General features: G+C 40.7%; 1 protein-coding gene across 1 annotated transcript in view; it reads left to right on the forward strand.

Moving 5' to 3' along the window:
• The window catches only part of LOC124607652, a 653,970-nt gene that overhangs the window by 581,957 nt on the left and 56,085 nt on the right, over positions 1-15,928 (forward strand). Inside the window, exons 15-16 of the mRNA XM_047139922.1 lie at positions 864-1,028; positions 14,194-14,347. Coding sequence (XP_046995878.1) covers positions 864-1,028; positions 14,194-14,347 — 319 coding nt within the window. The remainder of the gene's footprint in view (positions 1-863; positions 1,029-14,193; positions 14,348-15,928) is intronic.

Raw genomic sequence — 15,928 nt, forward strand, 5'->3', positions numbered from 1 at the left:
GACAAATCCAGTTCACAGTGGAAATTGAAAAGGAGGGATGCTTCCATTTTTGGAAGCCTCGAGATTACAAGATCCCCTGTGAGTGTGGCCTTTCATAAGCAGAAAAATTACTCATACAGTCCTTGAAAGATAGGTACATCCAGCTCTTACAGCCCAATAAATTGGCTGTGGCAGTGGACTGTATTGATGCTGGTCACTCAATATTCTACCAAAATGTCAAAAATATAATGTCAGCTTCATCTTTTCTGGACGTGGTGGTGAAAGAAGCAATGTAAATTTATTTGGTGATGAATTTAATTTGGATAAGCCATGGAACCCAGTGCTTTCTTTAATAAACTTGCAAAGATGTCATCACTATGCAGCTCACAGTGATATGTCAACTTCGCAGAATGGATCAACTGCATAGCCCAAGCTGTAATTCATGCATACATGTACTTCTTTGCTACCAATCAATGTCTTTGGTGTCTGTGTATCCATGGCAGCATGTGTAGTGGTGCAGTCTGCCAGGTTAAAAGGACAGAGAGTGTGCTGTAGTGCCACTCATTGAGGTCACACCAAAGAGGGCTGAATGATAAACACATGAAATATTGCAATAAGAAGTAGGATTTATGTGGATGCATGCCCCAAATGTAATGGAACAACAAATTTAAAGCCAGTATTGGCTATCTGTTTAGTTGTCTTCCTTCAGTGAACATATATATGTCGTGAAAGCTACAGATAGAAAACACAATTTCTGAGTTTAGTAATTTTTACACTGTTTCTTGCCAATACTAAACAAGAAATTTATAAACAGAAATAAATAATGCAAAGTTCATTGCAATGAAATTATAATATAATTTAGTAATAATATTTTTGTGTTACAGCTGTACAGCTGGCATTTGTTGCCATAAATCGCAATGAAAGTGTGCTAAGGGACTATGTGTTACAACCTCTTCTTAATGATGGTCAGTGTGCTGCTGACAAGGTGATGAAAATATTCATAGATTATATTTTGTATGGAAGCTACAATACACTTGCAGGAATTCTAGGTAAGTTCTCTACATCCTAATTACTCTCATTTTCCGCAGGTAAGCTTATAACAAGACACGACACATTGCAGATAGGCAAGCTTAAAAGACACTCACTTATAGCTTTCGGCAACAGCCTTCATCAGTAAAGAGACACACATGCACAGAATTCACACACACACACACACACACACACACACACACAAAGCAAGCACACCTCATGCACACACGACCCCAACTACCAGCATCTTGGTCCGGAATGGTAACATCATGTGGCACGCAAGCAGCAATCTAGAGGGTGTAGGGAAAGGGAGTGATAGTAGTGTGTGGGTGGCAAGAGAAGAGACGAATGCTGTCTGGTGGAGTGTGCAGGGATTAGACTGCCATCAGGCGCAGTGTCGGGAGGTTGTGAGGCAGGGAGTTAGGGAAAAAAGGAACAAAAGAGGAGAGGAGTGGGGAATGACTGGCAGATTCATTGGCAGAGGGCTGCAAGTGAACAAGGAAGGAGAAGGGGAGGAGAGAGTAGGACAGAGGGGATGGAAATAGTTAGTTGGAGGTTTCGGGACATTATATTACTGTAGGTTGAGATTTGGATAATTACGGGAGTGGAGAATGTGATGTAAGGGTAACTCCCATTTGCGCAGTTCAGAAAAGCTGGTGGTGGAGGGAAGGCTCCCTACGGCTCAGGTAGAAAAGGAGCCATTGAAATCAAGTGTGCTATGCTCAGCTGCATGTTGTGTAACAGTGTGATCTGCTTTGCTCTTGGCCACAGTTTGGCAGTGGCCGTTCATTCTGGTGGACAGCTGGTTGGTAGTCATACCAATATAAAAAACTGTGCAGTGATTCCAGCAGAGCTGGTAAATGACCTGGCTGCTTTCACAGGTGGCCCAGCCCATGATGGGGTAGGATAAACATGTGACAGGACTGGAATAGGAAGTTCAGGGGGAATGCAATGGGCAGATTTTGCACCTGGGTCATCCATAGGGATATGATCCTTGTGTCAAGGGGTTGGGATTTGGAGTGGCATGGGTATAGACTAGAAAGTTTTAGGGGCTGGGTGGGCAATGAAGCACCGCTTTAGCAGGGGTGGGAAATATTGGGAAGTATCTTGGATAGGATGTCCCTCATTTCAGGGCACAATGATAGGTAACCAAACCCCTGGCAAAGGATGTGGTTCAGCTGTTCCAGTCTGGTGTGGTACTGGGTGACGAAGGGGACACTCCTTTGTGGCTGGTTTTTGGGGCAAGATATTATTACTCTGCAATCCCTACTCCATACAGCACACTCTCTGAATTGAATCCCTTGCTCTCCAGCACCTTGAGGAGCATTCCAGACACCACCTCCATAAACTTGCTGGCATCCTACTGCCACCGTGGGGCACCACCATCCAATCCCTATCATACCCACAGTGTTCCTTCTCATCCACCCCTGATAGCAGCTAAACCCTGTTTAGCTGATCTTCTCAACTTGCCTCATCCCCTAAAACTCCCTATCAACCCTCCACCAAATCCAGAGCCAAAACATTTCCATAATATTGTTTTTAACCTTTCCACCAAAACCCTCAGCTCCACAGAAGTTGCAGTTGTATCCAAAGGCCTCACCTTTAACCCTACAGCCAAATTTAACCATATTGAATTTGTTAAAGACCTACTCTCCTTCTCCTGATACCTGAATGGAACCACTTCTTTGCCACCAGTCCCTCCCACCAAAACCACCCTAATTCCAACATTGAACCCTGCCTCTTCTAGTTTGCACCATGATTCAACTGTGATCCCCATCACCTCCCACCTAACCATCTGCTAGTCACCTTCCAGGAATTCTTTGCCTCCAACTTAGTCTCACCCTTCTTCCCCAGATCCCTTCTTCAGAACACCAACCTTTCAGTAGAAAAAAGAACAGCCATAGACAACCTCAAAACAAATCCTGATCTAATCATCCTACGTGCACACAAATGTTCCACCACTGTTGTTATGAATTGCAGTGACTACCCTGCAGAAGGCCTCTGCCAACTGTCTGACTCCTCCACCTATAAACTTTCCCACAGTGATCCCATCCTAGAAGTCCAACACAAACTCCAATCCCTACTTAAAGCCTTAGGCCCTTCCTAGAACATCTCCCCCGAATCCATTTCCCTCGTCACACCCTCCCTGCACACCCACCTTCTACATGCTCCCCAAAATCCATAAACCAAAAAATACTGGACATTCCATTGTGGCTGGTTATTGTGCCCCCACTGAAAGAATTTCGGTACTCATAGACCAACACCGCCAATCAATTGCCTGTAATCTAGCCTCCCACATCAAAGACCCCAACCCTTTCCTTCTCCGACTCTCCAACATACCCACCCCTGTACATCCTGGATCCCTACTCATCATTGTTGATGCCGTCTCACTATTCACCAACTTCCCACATGCCCGTGGTGCTGCCACTATTGAACACTACTTTTCCCAACATCCTTCAGACTCCAAGCCCACTACTTTATTCCTCAGACATCTTACTAACTTTATCCTAACCCTCAACTATTTCTCATTCGGAGGGTAGGTACACAAATAAATCAACGGCCCCCACATGGCATGCTCCTATGGCAACTTTTTTTATGGACCCCTAGCTGGTTCAGGTTCATTGACGATATCTTCATGATCTGGATCCAGGGACAAGACACCTTATCTTCATTCCTTCACATCCCAAACAGCTTCTCTCCCATCCACTTCATGTGGTCTTCCTCAACTCAGTGTGCTACTTTCCTAGATTTTGACTCCCTCCTTTCTGATGGCCCCATATACACCTCTATCCAAATTAAACCCACCAAACATCAACAGTACCAGCATTTTGACAGCTGTCATCCCTTTCACACCAAAAAGTCCCTCCCACATAGCATGGCTACCCAGGGACTGTGTATCTGCAGTGACAAAAACTCCCTTGCTCAGCTATGCTGAAGGTCTCATCAAAGCCTTCACAGTAGACTTGGCCACTGTTTCTATGTTTCGATACAGTGTATCGATACGTGGAACTGTTTCAGTGTTTCGGAATGGCTGTGGTTCACTGTTTCGAAACAGTGGTGTTTCATTCCGCCCCTGTCTCGGATATCCAGACCAGATTCAATCTTGAACCAGACACAGAAACTGTATCGTTGTTTCAAAATAAGGCTGTTTCAGTCCACCTGTGCTTGGAACGGACTGATTGTATCAAAACAGTAATGTTTCATTCCGCTGTGTCGGATGAGATTTGGGCTCGGCACAGGTACTGAAACACAACATACCACTTTGTGAAACACTTTCAAGAGCGTCGAAATCGTTTTGACAAGCGATAGCATGAAGCTTTAGATATCCGAAAATAAAGCTTCGTTTCTAGATGACTGTCCTATTCCGAAATGGCGTAATATTTGCTTTATAAACATTAACCAAACAATAAAACAACGCATACTATTCACATTCAAAATAATAAATATGTGAAAATCATTCAGTTAAATTACACTTTTTTTTATAACATACGTTTCTCTGTTCAAGTACAGTAATCATATTAAGAAACGCAAGTAAGCCTAGAACATTTTGAATAAAAAAAAGGCGTAGAGTGACAGTTATTATACATATACATAAATTTAATGTAGGTATAATTGCAAGCAATCTGTTTGACATATCACTGATACTGTAATGGTGAACAGGAAGGGCTGGGAAGCATGGCGAATTTATAATAACGGTTCGAAACACCTTGAAAGACAAAAATTTTTCTGTTATATTTTGTTATTTATTCGAATTATTTGGCATTATTTGTGAGTCTATAGTCACTGTGCCTATTATCCACAATGATTCCCTTTGTGTGCATGGGAATTAGCAGGATGGGTATATTCCCATACTAGCGGAATGTGGGAATCCCAGTACCATATCCGTTGTTTCTGCAGTTCGCTCCCACCTCCAGTTCCGTTCGTGGTGGTTCTTCTGTCTTCAGCTATGGCTGTCCTCAGCCAATTGAAAAGTATGAAAGTCACACGACACGAAAGCAGCGCATTTGTTGCATGAAATACGAAACTGCCAAGATGCTTAAGTGATAGTTTCATACTTTCTGCGATATGATTAGTGCTCTCGCGCCTCATTTGTGTTTATATGGACATACCTATACAGTAGACATTCAAGATGATAAAATGTCTAGGTTTATTAGATTACAAAACACAAACTGTTTCACTGTTTCGAAACAGCATATCGAAACATTACATTGTATTGTTTCATTTGTTTCGAAACAGTTACATGTTTCAGTTTGCCCATCTCTACTTCACAGACAGGCACTATCTCCCAGACCTAGTCTGCAAACAGATCTCTTGTACCGTTTCCCCTAACAATCCCAGTCCTCCCACCACCCCTAAAAACGAGCCACAAAGGAGTGTCACCTTCATCACTGGAACAGCAGAACCACATCATTTGCCAAGGCTTTGATTGCCTATCATCATGCCTTGAAATGAGGACAATCCTACCCGAGATACTTCCCGCCGCTCCTAAAGTGGCATTCCATCATCCACCCATCCTCCACAATGTGCTAGTCCATCCCCATGCCACTCCTTATTTCAACCCCTGAGGAAGAAGCAGGTGCAAAACCTGCCCAATCCACCCACCCTGTACTTTCTATTCCAGTCCTGTCATAGGTTTATCCTACCCCATTAGGGGCCGGGCCACTTGCAAAAGCAGCCATGTAATTTACCAGCTCTGCTGGAATCACTGCACAGGTTTTTATATTGGTATGACTACCAACCAGCTGTATAGCAGGATGAATAGCCACCGCTAAACTGTGGCCAAGAGCAAAGTAGACCACCTTGTGTTGCAACTTGCAGCTGAACATAACACACTTGATTTCAATGGCTACTACGCTACCTGAGCCATCTGTATCCTCCCTTCCACCACTAGCGTTTCTGCACAGCACAGATGGGAGTTATAGTTACCCCTACAACACATTCTACACTCCTATAATTATCTGGGCCTCAACCTATAGCAACAGACTTCCCCACACCCGCCACCCAACAGTTTCCACCCCCTATGTCCCATCATCTCCTCCCCATTCTCCCACCCTGTTCAAGTGCAGCCCTCTGCCAATGCATCTGCCTGTCTTTCCCCACTCCTCTCCTTTTTTGTTTCTTTTTTCTCCACCTCCCTCCCCCACAACCTTCTGATGCTGCACCTGTTGGCAGTCTATTCTCTGCACATTGCACCAGACAGTATTCATGTCTCTCCCCACTCATACACTACTATCCCTTCTCCTTCCCCTTCCCCACCCCCACCCCATCTAGATTGCTGCTTGCATCCCATGTGATATTGTGTTCTGGCCCAAGATGCTGGAGTTGATGGTCATGTGTGCGTGAGGTGTGCTTGTGCTTGTCTGTCTGTGTGTGTGTGTGTGTGTGTGTGTGTGTGTGTGTGTGTGTGTTCCTGCTTGCTGCTTGGAGTGTCCATTTTTTTGTATCATTAGTAATATTATTTTTAAACCAAGGCATTTCAGATATGCCAGTCTACATTTTATATCCTCTCAATTTCGACCATCATCAGTTATTTTGCTCCCCAAATAGCAAAACTACTTTGCTACTTTAAGCGTCTCATTTCCTACTCCAATTCCCTCAACATCACCCAACTTAATTCGACTACATTCCATTATCCTCATTTTGCTTTTGTTGATGTTCATCTTATATCCTCCTTTCAAGACACTGTCTATTCCGTTCAACTGCTCTTCCAAGAGACAGCAAAGTCTCTGACAGAATTACAATGTCGTCAGCAAACCTCAAAGTCTTTATTTCTTCTCCATGGATTTTAATACCTACTCTGAATTTTTCTTTTGTTTCCTTTACTGCTTGCTCAATATACAGATGGAATAACATCGGTGGCAGGCTACAACCCTGCCTCACTCCCTTCCCAACCACTGCTTCCCTTTCATGTCCCTTGACACTTATAACTGCCATCTGGTTTCTGACCAAACTGTAAATAGCCTTTTGGTCCCTGTATTTTACCCCTGACACCTTCAGAATTTGAAAGAGAGTATTCCAGTCAACATTGTCAAAAGCTTTCTCTAAGTCTACAAATGCTAGAAACGTAGGTTTGCCTTTCCTTAATCTATCTTCTAAGATAAGTCATAGGGTCAGTATTGCCTCACGTGTTCCAGTATTTCTACGGAATCCAAGCTGATTTGCCCCGAGGTCAGCTTCTACCAGTTTTTTCATTTGTCTGTAAGGAATTTGCGTTAGTACTTTGCAGCTGTGACTTATTAAACTGATAGTTCGGTAATTTTCACATCTGTCAACACCTGCTTTCTTTGGGATTGGAATTATTATATTCTTCTTGCAGTCTGAGGGTATTTCGCCTGTCTCATGCATCTTGCTCACCAGATGGTAGAGTTTTGTCAGGACTGGCTCTCCCAAGGCTGCCAGTAGTTCTAATGGAATGTTGTCTACTCCCGGGGCCTTGTTTCAACTTTGTTCTTTCAGTGCTCTGTCAAACTCTTCACACAGTATCATATCTCCCATTTCATCTTCATCTACATCCTCTTCCATTTCCATAATATTGTCCTCAAGAACATTGCCCCTGTATAGACGCTCTATATACTCCTTCCACCTTCCTGCTTTCCCTTCTTTGCTTAGAACTGGGTTTCCATCTGAGCTCTTGATATTCATACAAGTGGTTCTCATTTCTCCAAAAGTCTCTTTAATTTTCCTGTAGGCAGTATCTATCTTACCCTTAGTGAAATAAGCCTCTACATCCTTACATTTGTCCTCTAACCATCCCTGCTTAGCCATTTTGCACCTCCTGTCGATCTCATTTTTGAGACGTGTGTATTCCCTTTTCCTGCTTCACTTACTGCATTTTTATATTTTCTCCTTTCATCAATTAAATTCAATATTTCTTCTGTTACCCATGGATTTCTACTAGCCCTCATCTTTTTACCTATTTGATCCTTTGCTGCCTTCACTATTTCATCCCTCAAAGCTACCCATTCTTCTTCTACTGTATTTCTTTCCCATATTCCTGTCAATTGTTCCCTTATGCTCTCCCTGAAACTCTATACAACCTCTGGTTTAGTCAGTTTATCCAGGTCCCATCTCCTTAAATTCCTTAAATGGCCACTATATTGTGGCTTTGGCCAGAATTCAACTGTGCCGTATCGAACAGAAGCAGCAATCCATAGTGCAGTGGGGAAGGGGGAGGGATAGCAGTGTATGGGTGGGGGGATTGAAGTCATTGCTGCTGTGTGTAGCATGCAGGTTCTAGATGGTGGCAGGACAGGGCAGCCAGTTGCAGTGTCGGGAAGTTATGGGAGATGTAGTGGAGGAGATGGGGGAGAGTGGAAAAGGAGAGAAGTAAGATTCCATCCATGCAAGAAGGATGCCATTATTGCCATAACACTTTAGTTTGCTAAATAGAATTTTGTGATCCACACAATCAGAGCCTTTGGCAAAATCACAGGATATACAACAGCATAACTTTTCATGTTTTGATCTGCTGTAGTTCAATTCTTTTATCTTGGTGGCTCGCGCATGCCCGCCCAGACACGTTGCTTTGCTGCGTTGCCAGTTGCAGATGATGCACGCACCAATAGAAGCAGCGCCGTAGTATAGCATAGTTCGCAAGCTTACATTTAGGGGGAGCGCGCAGTTCATGAAGTAAAGCCATCACGGCCGCATTAACCCTTTCGCTGCTACAAAGACGTGCTCCCTGCATTCCACGCTGTGTGCGATTTTGTCACTGCACTGCTCGCCTGTGCAGACACATCGTGTTCCCACTGCTTTGACACTCTTATCAATCGATTCCACAAAAACTATTTGGCCCAAAAATTAGATTTTTACACATCTTCTTGACTGATACCTTCCCCCCATAAATGACTTAATTTTGTTTCGATGTTCAATGCAGTTATTATGCAGCATTAAATATAGTAAACCATTGCATGAAACTTTGAAGAGTTTGCAGAGGTAAAAGTCCATAGAGTATACTTTCCGTATGGTCGATTTTAGTTGCCACAATGTTGAGAATGAAATGCGGACAAGATACCTAAATTTCATATAAAATTTACTGTATAACAATAGCTCATTTAGGTACCACATAGGTGTCATATGTAATATTGAGAAATATTCCATCTTTCGCGACTGTAACAAAAGTTTTATTTACACTGAGCACGTTTGGCTTTATTTTAAAGCACTTCAATCAATCAAAAGGAAGTAGACAAAATACATTAAACAAAACTGTGGACTTACAAAAACATTAGGACTTGAATATACCGTCTATCAGTGAAGTGCTCTGAGCTATGTCAAATATAATTTTTGTGTGTGGCACACACAAACATCATTTATTTGCTAAAACACTGATCTGCCAACACAAACGTTGAATATTGTGTTATTGCAGCACAAAACTACGAAAGGTGACTTGGCAATGGAGGAGACAAAATACTGTCCACTGAAGATGCTTCAAAAGAGAGAAACGCGTCTGGTCTAAACAAGCCCCTTATTACAGTTGCAGAAGAGGAATATATTTCAGTACCATTGGTAAAACTGCGACTGTGGAACAAAAACAAGAAAGAGAACATGAGTACCATTGTGTATGTGCCATACCTTTCCTTGATTGAAGTGCTTTAAAATAAAGCCAAACGCGTCCGGTGTAAATAATACTTTTATTACAGTCGCGAAAGACGGAATATTTCTCAATATTTCATACAACACCTATGTCGTACTTAAATTAAATGAGATATTGTTATACAATAAATTTTATATAAATTTAGGTATCTTGTCCACATTTCATTCTCAACATTGTGGCAACTAAAATCGACCATACGGAAAGTATACTCTATGGACTTTTACCTCTGCAAACTCTTCAAAATTTCATGCAATGGTTTCCTATATTTAATGCTGCATAATAACCGCGTTGAACATCGAAACAAAATTAAGTCATTTATGAGGGGGAAGGTATCAGTCAAGAAGACGTGTAAAAATCAAATTTTTGGGCCAAATAGTTTTTGTGAAATCGAATGATAAGTGTGTCAAAGCAGTGGGAACACCATGTGTCTGCACAGGCAAGCAGTGCAGTGATGACAAAATCGCGCACAGCGCAGAATGCGGCGAGCACGTGTCTGCAGCAGCGAAAGTGTTAATAAAGAGACAAAGCACTAGAAATTTCAAAAAATTGCATTCAAACAAATATAATTCGTGAAGTAAGGCACTTCGATATTGTTTTTAAATAATGAAAATTTTAAGCACCGCACCAGGTTTGAACTCATAACCTTTCGCGTAGCAGCCTAACACCTTAACCGTTACGCTAACGCACCTCGTCTCACTACATAACGTCACGCAAAATACTGACAAACACTGTTGGTATGACTATGAATTACTCACGCTTCGTTGAAGTACAATAGGAAATAAACAATTACCACTGTTCTTTATTGCGAAAAAGCGGTTTGTGAGAGTGATACAAACACCTTTCCTTGCTATCGCCTGAATTAGGAGTCTCATTGCTTGTTTGGTTTAATTAATTAATAGAATATGAATCAATTGGTATAAAGAATGCTTTTTCCAAACTTTCTATAAAAGAATGTCTGCTATCAAGACATTACTTTTGTTCTATTACTTTATTTATGACTGAATGTTTCTAAATCTGAAGACACTCATCCATGCTCTGCACTGCAGTCGAGATCTGGCAACGTCGTTCTCTGTTCATTGGCTGACTGTGTTTTGTGACATCAGATGCGCAGAACGAACCTAAACTCGGCCGCCAACATAAATGACGCGCACTTTAGCACTTCATTTGTGAAGGAAGGAGACATGGCTAGGGTTTAACATCGCATCGACAATGAGGTCACTAGAGGCGCACTTCATTTATGAGATCTTTTGTCTCATTCTGTGTAGAGAATCCTTCAATAAAGCCAAATTGAGAGTCAGTTAACAAGTTCTGCTCAGTTAAATGGGTGAGTATTCTATTACCAGCCACTTTCTCAAATGATTTTTAAAAGAAGAGGAGGACTACCATAGGCAGCATAATTAATATTTTTTAGTGACATGATTAATTCTGTAATCTCCTTAGGGGCTGTGTTTTTGAAACTGATGTCTATCACTGGGGCATACAGTGTCTGCACAAATAAATTAACACATCTTTATTTGGTTGTTCATTACTGGGCTGCGGTGTTTGCAGTCACTGTGAGGAAATAACTGATTTTGTGGCCAATAGTTTGAAAGGTTGCCATTTCTGCTAGAGCTGTTTTCACGAGACATTATTTCATTTTGATCACTAATTTTGTTTGTGTCTTGTTTAACAGTGTTCCAAATAGTTTTTGCACTATTCTTGGAGTGTTTCATTTTTTGAGCACAGTACATGACAGAATGGAAGATTCTACAATACTAATGATGACAGGAGTTTCAAATCTTGGTTGCTTCTGGTTCTCTGAATTATGTAGAGCTCTTTTTCCTTAGCACAAAGTGTATTTAGGTTATGTTATCCATGTGGTGCAGGAAAGGTGTGTGGAGTACATGCTTCATATGGTTAAGGAGCAACCAACGAAGCCAGCTGTCATAGAGAACTGTATCTCCAAAGAATATAGCATGAATTGTGATGTCACCAAGTTCTTAAAATAGGCCAACACATTCTGGGACTCTGTTTCAAGGGAATCTGTAGAGGTAACTACATGATGAACGGACGGTGGTCTCCAACTAAACAAGGAATAGGACACAGCCTTGAGGAGATTGAAAGTACTGCTACAGGCTGAGGGAAGATCCAGTCACACTATGCCAACTGAAGAACTGAGATCACACCTCCCTGTCAACAGTGGTGGCACGAAGACTGAGAACCGCAACTTGTGTGCCACCACACCATTGGGCCCACACCCTGGTACTGCTGGCTCTAGCTCGACAGCAGGAGGGAAAGGGGATATATAAGGCTGAACCCAGAGGAAAAGATAAGTCATCAGTACTACCAGAAGATGGCAAGTCAGCTTCCTCAAGTATGATGCCATCTGAACAATGCCACTTGGCTGAGTAACTGAGAACATTTCAAAATTATAGTTCTTGATTGGAGATGCTTTAAAAAAGTTAGCTTTTCTGCTACACATTTCAATTAAAAGTCTTTAAGTGACCTTTTTGTTGAGCTGCCTGTCTTGGTGCTTTTACTGTGGATATATTAAAATTTATTAGTTTTACAATTTCCTTGAACATAATTTTCAGCATATTCAAGAAAAGATAAGGGTTATTTGGTAAATGTAGATTGTTGAAAGAATTTGAAATTTTTAAGCTGTAATCTGCCCAAATAAATAAGTAGTTACACATATTAATAATGTGTGTCATTACAGTGCTAAAACTATCAAAATAAACTGTAAATGACTCAAAAATGTCCTCCAATTTGTCCCTTGTGAAAACATGGTGTGGGGTTTAGTGTTGTCATAGAGAAGTATGACATCTCTGAAATGCATTCCTCATCTTTTGTTTTGGTGGGCAGCTTTTCCTATGTTAATGAGTGTCAGTAGTAAGCTGCCTCCACCATATGTTGATTGTGAAGAAAGTCAATGAGTAACACTTCTCTATAGTCAAAAGAGACAGTCACAGGAACTCTTCCAGCTGAGAGGCGGGTTTTGGCTTTCAAAAGGCAGGCTTACTCCTTTCTTTGCCACTCCTTACTCACCATTTTGGATTCTGAAGTATAATGAAGGCACTTGTCTCATCAGATCATGATGTGCTTCAAAAACTCCACCCCTTCTTGCTCAAATCGATCCCTAAGTCTCTCAGAGTTATCCTTGCTGACCTATTTCTGCTGTTTCATTAAGAACTTTGGAACCAATCAAACACTAATTTTTCTAAATCCAAGCTGTCATTTGATAATGTAATTAGCACTCCCAATGCTGATGCCCACTTCTGCTGTGATTTCTTCAACATTGCACAGGCAATCACCTTCAATAAGCTCCTGAACAACACAGATGTTGTCATTTGTGAGACTTGACCTTGGGAGTCGAGCATGACCATTTTCTACACTTTCTTGGCTGCCCTAAATTTTCAGCTCAAGTAAACACTTAGTTCTGGGACACCCCTTCATGGATTAAAAGCTTCATTGTAACATATTGTGCAACAGTCGAAAGACTCTCTTGTTCAATCATGGCTGTACTGAGGTCAGAACAGAGTGCAGCAGCAAACCATAAGGATTCCCCATCCCTAATGCACCAGTCTTTAATCCCCCACCCCCTAACTCCACCATCAGCTTCGAACTGCTCGTGCAGTACACTGTCGAAATTACCATTTATATTTCAATCCTCCTCATATCTGATACTTGGTGTCCTCTCCCTTTCAAAAGGGCTGAAGAAGTCAATGTCTTGCTTTTGATTAGAAGTGTTACAAGCATGTTAATGAGCTGAGATGGTTTATTTTGATTAATTGTCCAGGCAGTTGTCAATATTTTCATGATATGGTCTTTTTTTTGTGCACTAACTGCCTGGACTATAAACATAACTTATTATTTTTTTCATTATTTGGCCTGATTTCTAATTATTTGTTTTTGGTATTATCTATTTAGGTAGGACTACCAAGTCAATCATCCTCCTCTTTGAGAAATTTTACATAATCTTCTGTAATAAAACTCCAGAGGAGGTGAGGGAAGAATTGGAATTCTGAATACAAAATTTTGACACTTAATTTATCTTCTGCATGTCAACTTTGGCCACCATGTATTCTTGTGGATAGGATGTAAAGTTTCTGGTTTTGTATGTTAATTATCACTCCTGTTATTCATGATTACTGTTGTAGCTTAGTTGTACCTCATCCATGTAAGTTACAATCTTCTCAAAAACATAGGATGTTTAGAGCATATTACTGTCCCCTGTGAGGTGCTTAACTACAGTTGTTTTGTAGAGCACATTAGACCAAACACAGTGACTGGTATTTATCACAGTGGAACATAAGGCATTCACAATACCCCATAGACACCAGCAGAAGACAATACATGACACGACACTGATGAAAGTCATATGGTTTAAAATCCACCATGCCCACTGTGGGAATCAAACCCATAAACCTTTGGTGACAAGGAACATCTTTACAATCATAGATAACCAGGTTTTCCAGTAATATTTAAAAGAAAATTATGTATTGAGGAAAAGCAGTTTGTTAACATGATTCTTCAGTTTCTTCCAGCATATTTGTTGTTCAAACACATATTTGTTGATCAAACAGTGATGTTCTCTTCTCTCTTACCTACAGGCCCAGCATGTTCTGATACTGTTGAACCACTGGCAGGAGTCACAAAATATTATAAAACAGTTGTAATAAGCTACAGCGCAGAAGGCTCCAGCTTTTCAGACAGAACTAAATATCCATATTTCTTCAGAACAATTGGTGACAATCAGCAGTATACGTAAGCAATTAGTTACACATTTAGTGTAACCTTCTCTCTCTCTCTCTCTCTCTTTTTAAATTTGAAGTTGCTGAGTCTAATGTTCACTTTTAGATAATGGAATTCTTTTATAATTTTTGTAAGCTATGGAATCACTCACCGTTTCCAATTTTTGTTCATATGTGGCTGCAAAAAATTATTCAGACTGATAAATCCAGTAGTAAAATTACTCATCATTGTCATAGCAAGTCTTATTTTGCTACTTCTGGAATTTAACCTTAGGAAAAAAATATGTTTATGATTTATTTATTGTTTATTTTATTTTAGATTGTTATTGATCTGTAATGCCTTTGCAACAATGGAAAGTGAAAAGTGTTCTGACCCTGTACATCAATAACACCATTTAAACTAAACTCTTCACACTGTTTGTCTCACTGTAAAATACTGGAATATCACATGGAAAACAGTAACAATATTATGAGAAGAAAAAGTTGTTATTCACCATACAGTAGAGATGCTGAGGCACAGACAGTCACAACAAAGAGACTCTCACAATTATAGCTTTTGGCCATTGAGACCTATGTTAACAATAGACACACATATGCACACGCACACACACTCATGCAAATGCAACTCACATGCACAACTGCAGTTTTGGCCTGAGACTGCAGTTGTGGAGCGAGCTGTATTTGTATGAGTGTGTGTGCATGTGCATATGTGTATGTATTGTTGATGTAGGCGTTAATGACCAAAAGCTATAATTGTGAGAATCTTTTTGTTGTGCCTATCTGTGACTCACCATCTCTGCTATATGGTGAGTAGCACCTTTCCTGCTCATAATATTGTTACATTCCATCCTGGATTTTCCATTGCTTGACATAGAAAATAGTTCATGATAAAATCATTCACTCTCATAACCTACTTGGATATAATGCTGGATGTTTTTGTAGAACATCCCCATAACTGGCTTTTACTTATATGTATGAGTGTCTCTTGCTGCACCAACATTGGCAGCAATACCTTGAAATACAATTCATAACCCTCTGTAATATATCTAGGATTGACTTTATCATTGTTCACAGTTCATGATTGGTTGTGGATGATGGAGCTTTACTCAAACAAAAATTAGCTGATTTTCATTTAATGTATGGTGCAGCAAGTTGTAGCACCTGTAATGCCAAACAAATGTATAGGGAAAAATTGCAATATATTCACCATTCTAAGAAACTGGAAGAAATCTAATGATATGGATAGAAACATGTGAGAAGTCAGGGCCTTCTGTCTACAGAGAAGTTATCATCAAAGAACTGCACACACAGTAGAATTTGAGGAGATGGTGGCAGATTGTGCCTAAGATGATTCATCATTAAGCACCAATCTGCTGGCTCATTACTTGCACACTTTGGAAAATTCAGTGTGGAGAGTACTAATTGAGCAACATCCATCTTATAAAACTGCCAATGATTCCAAATGATTATGAACCCAGAGTCATTTCCATCAATTGATTGTGTTATAACACATGTGTTATAGCAAGAACAAACACGATTTATGGAGCATAGTATTTTGTAGAGCAATATGTAAAATACAGGTTACACATAGCAC

This window comes from Schistocerca americana, chromosome 1 (assembly GCF_021461395.2).
Source record: "Schistocerca americana isolate TAMUIC-IGC-003095 chromosome 1, iqSchAmer2.1, whole genome shotgun sequence".
Lineage (NCBI taxonomy): Eukaryota > Metazoa > Arthropoda > Insecta > Orthoptera > Acrididae > Schistocerca > Schistocerca americana.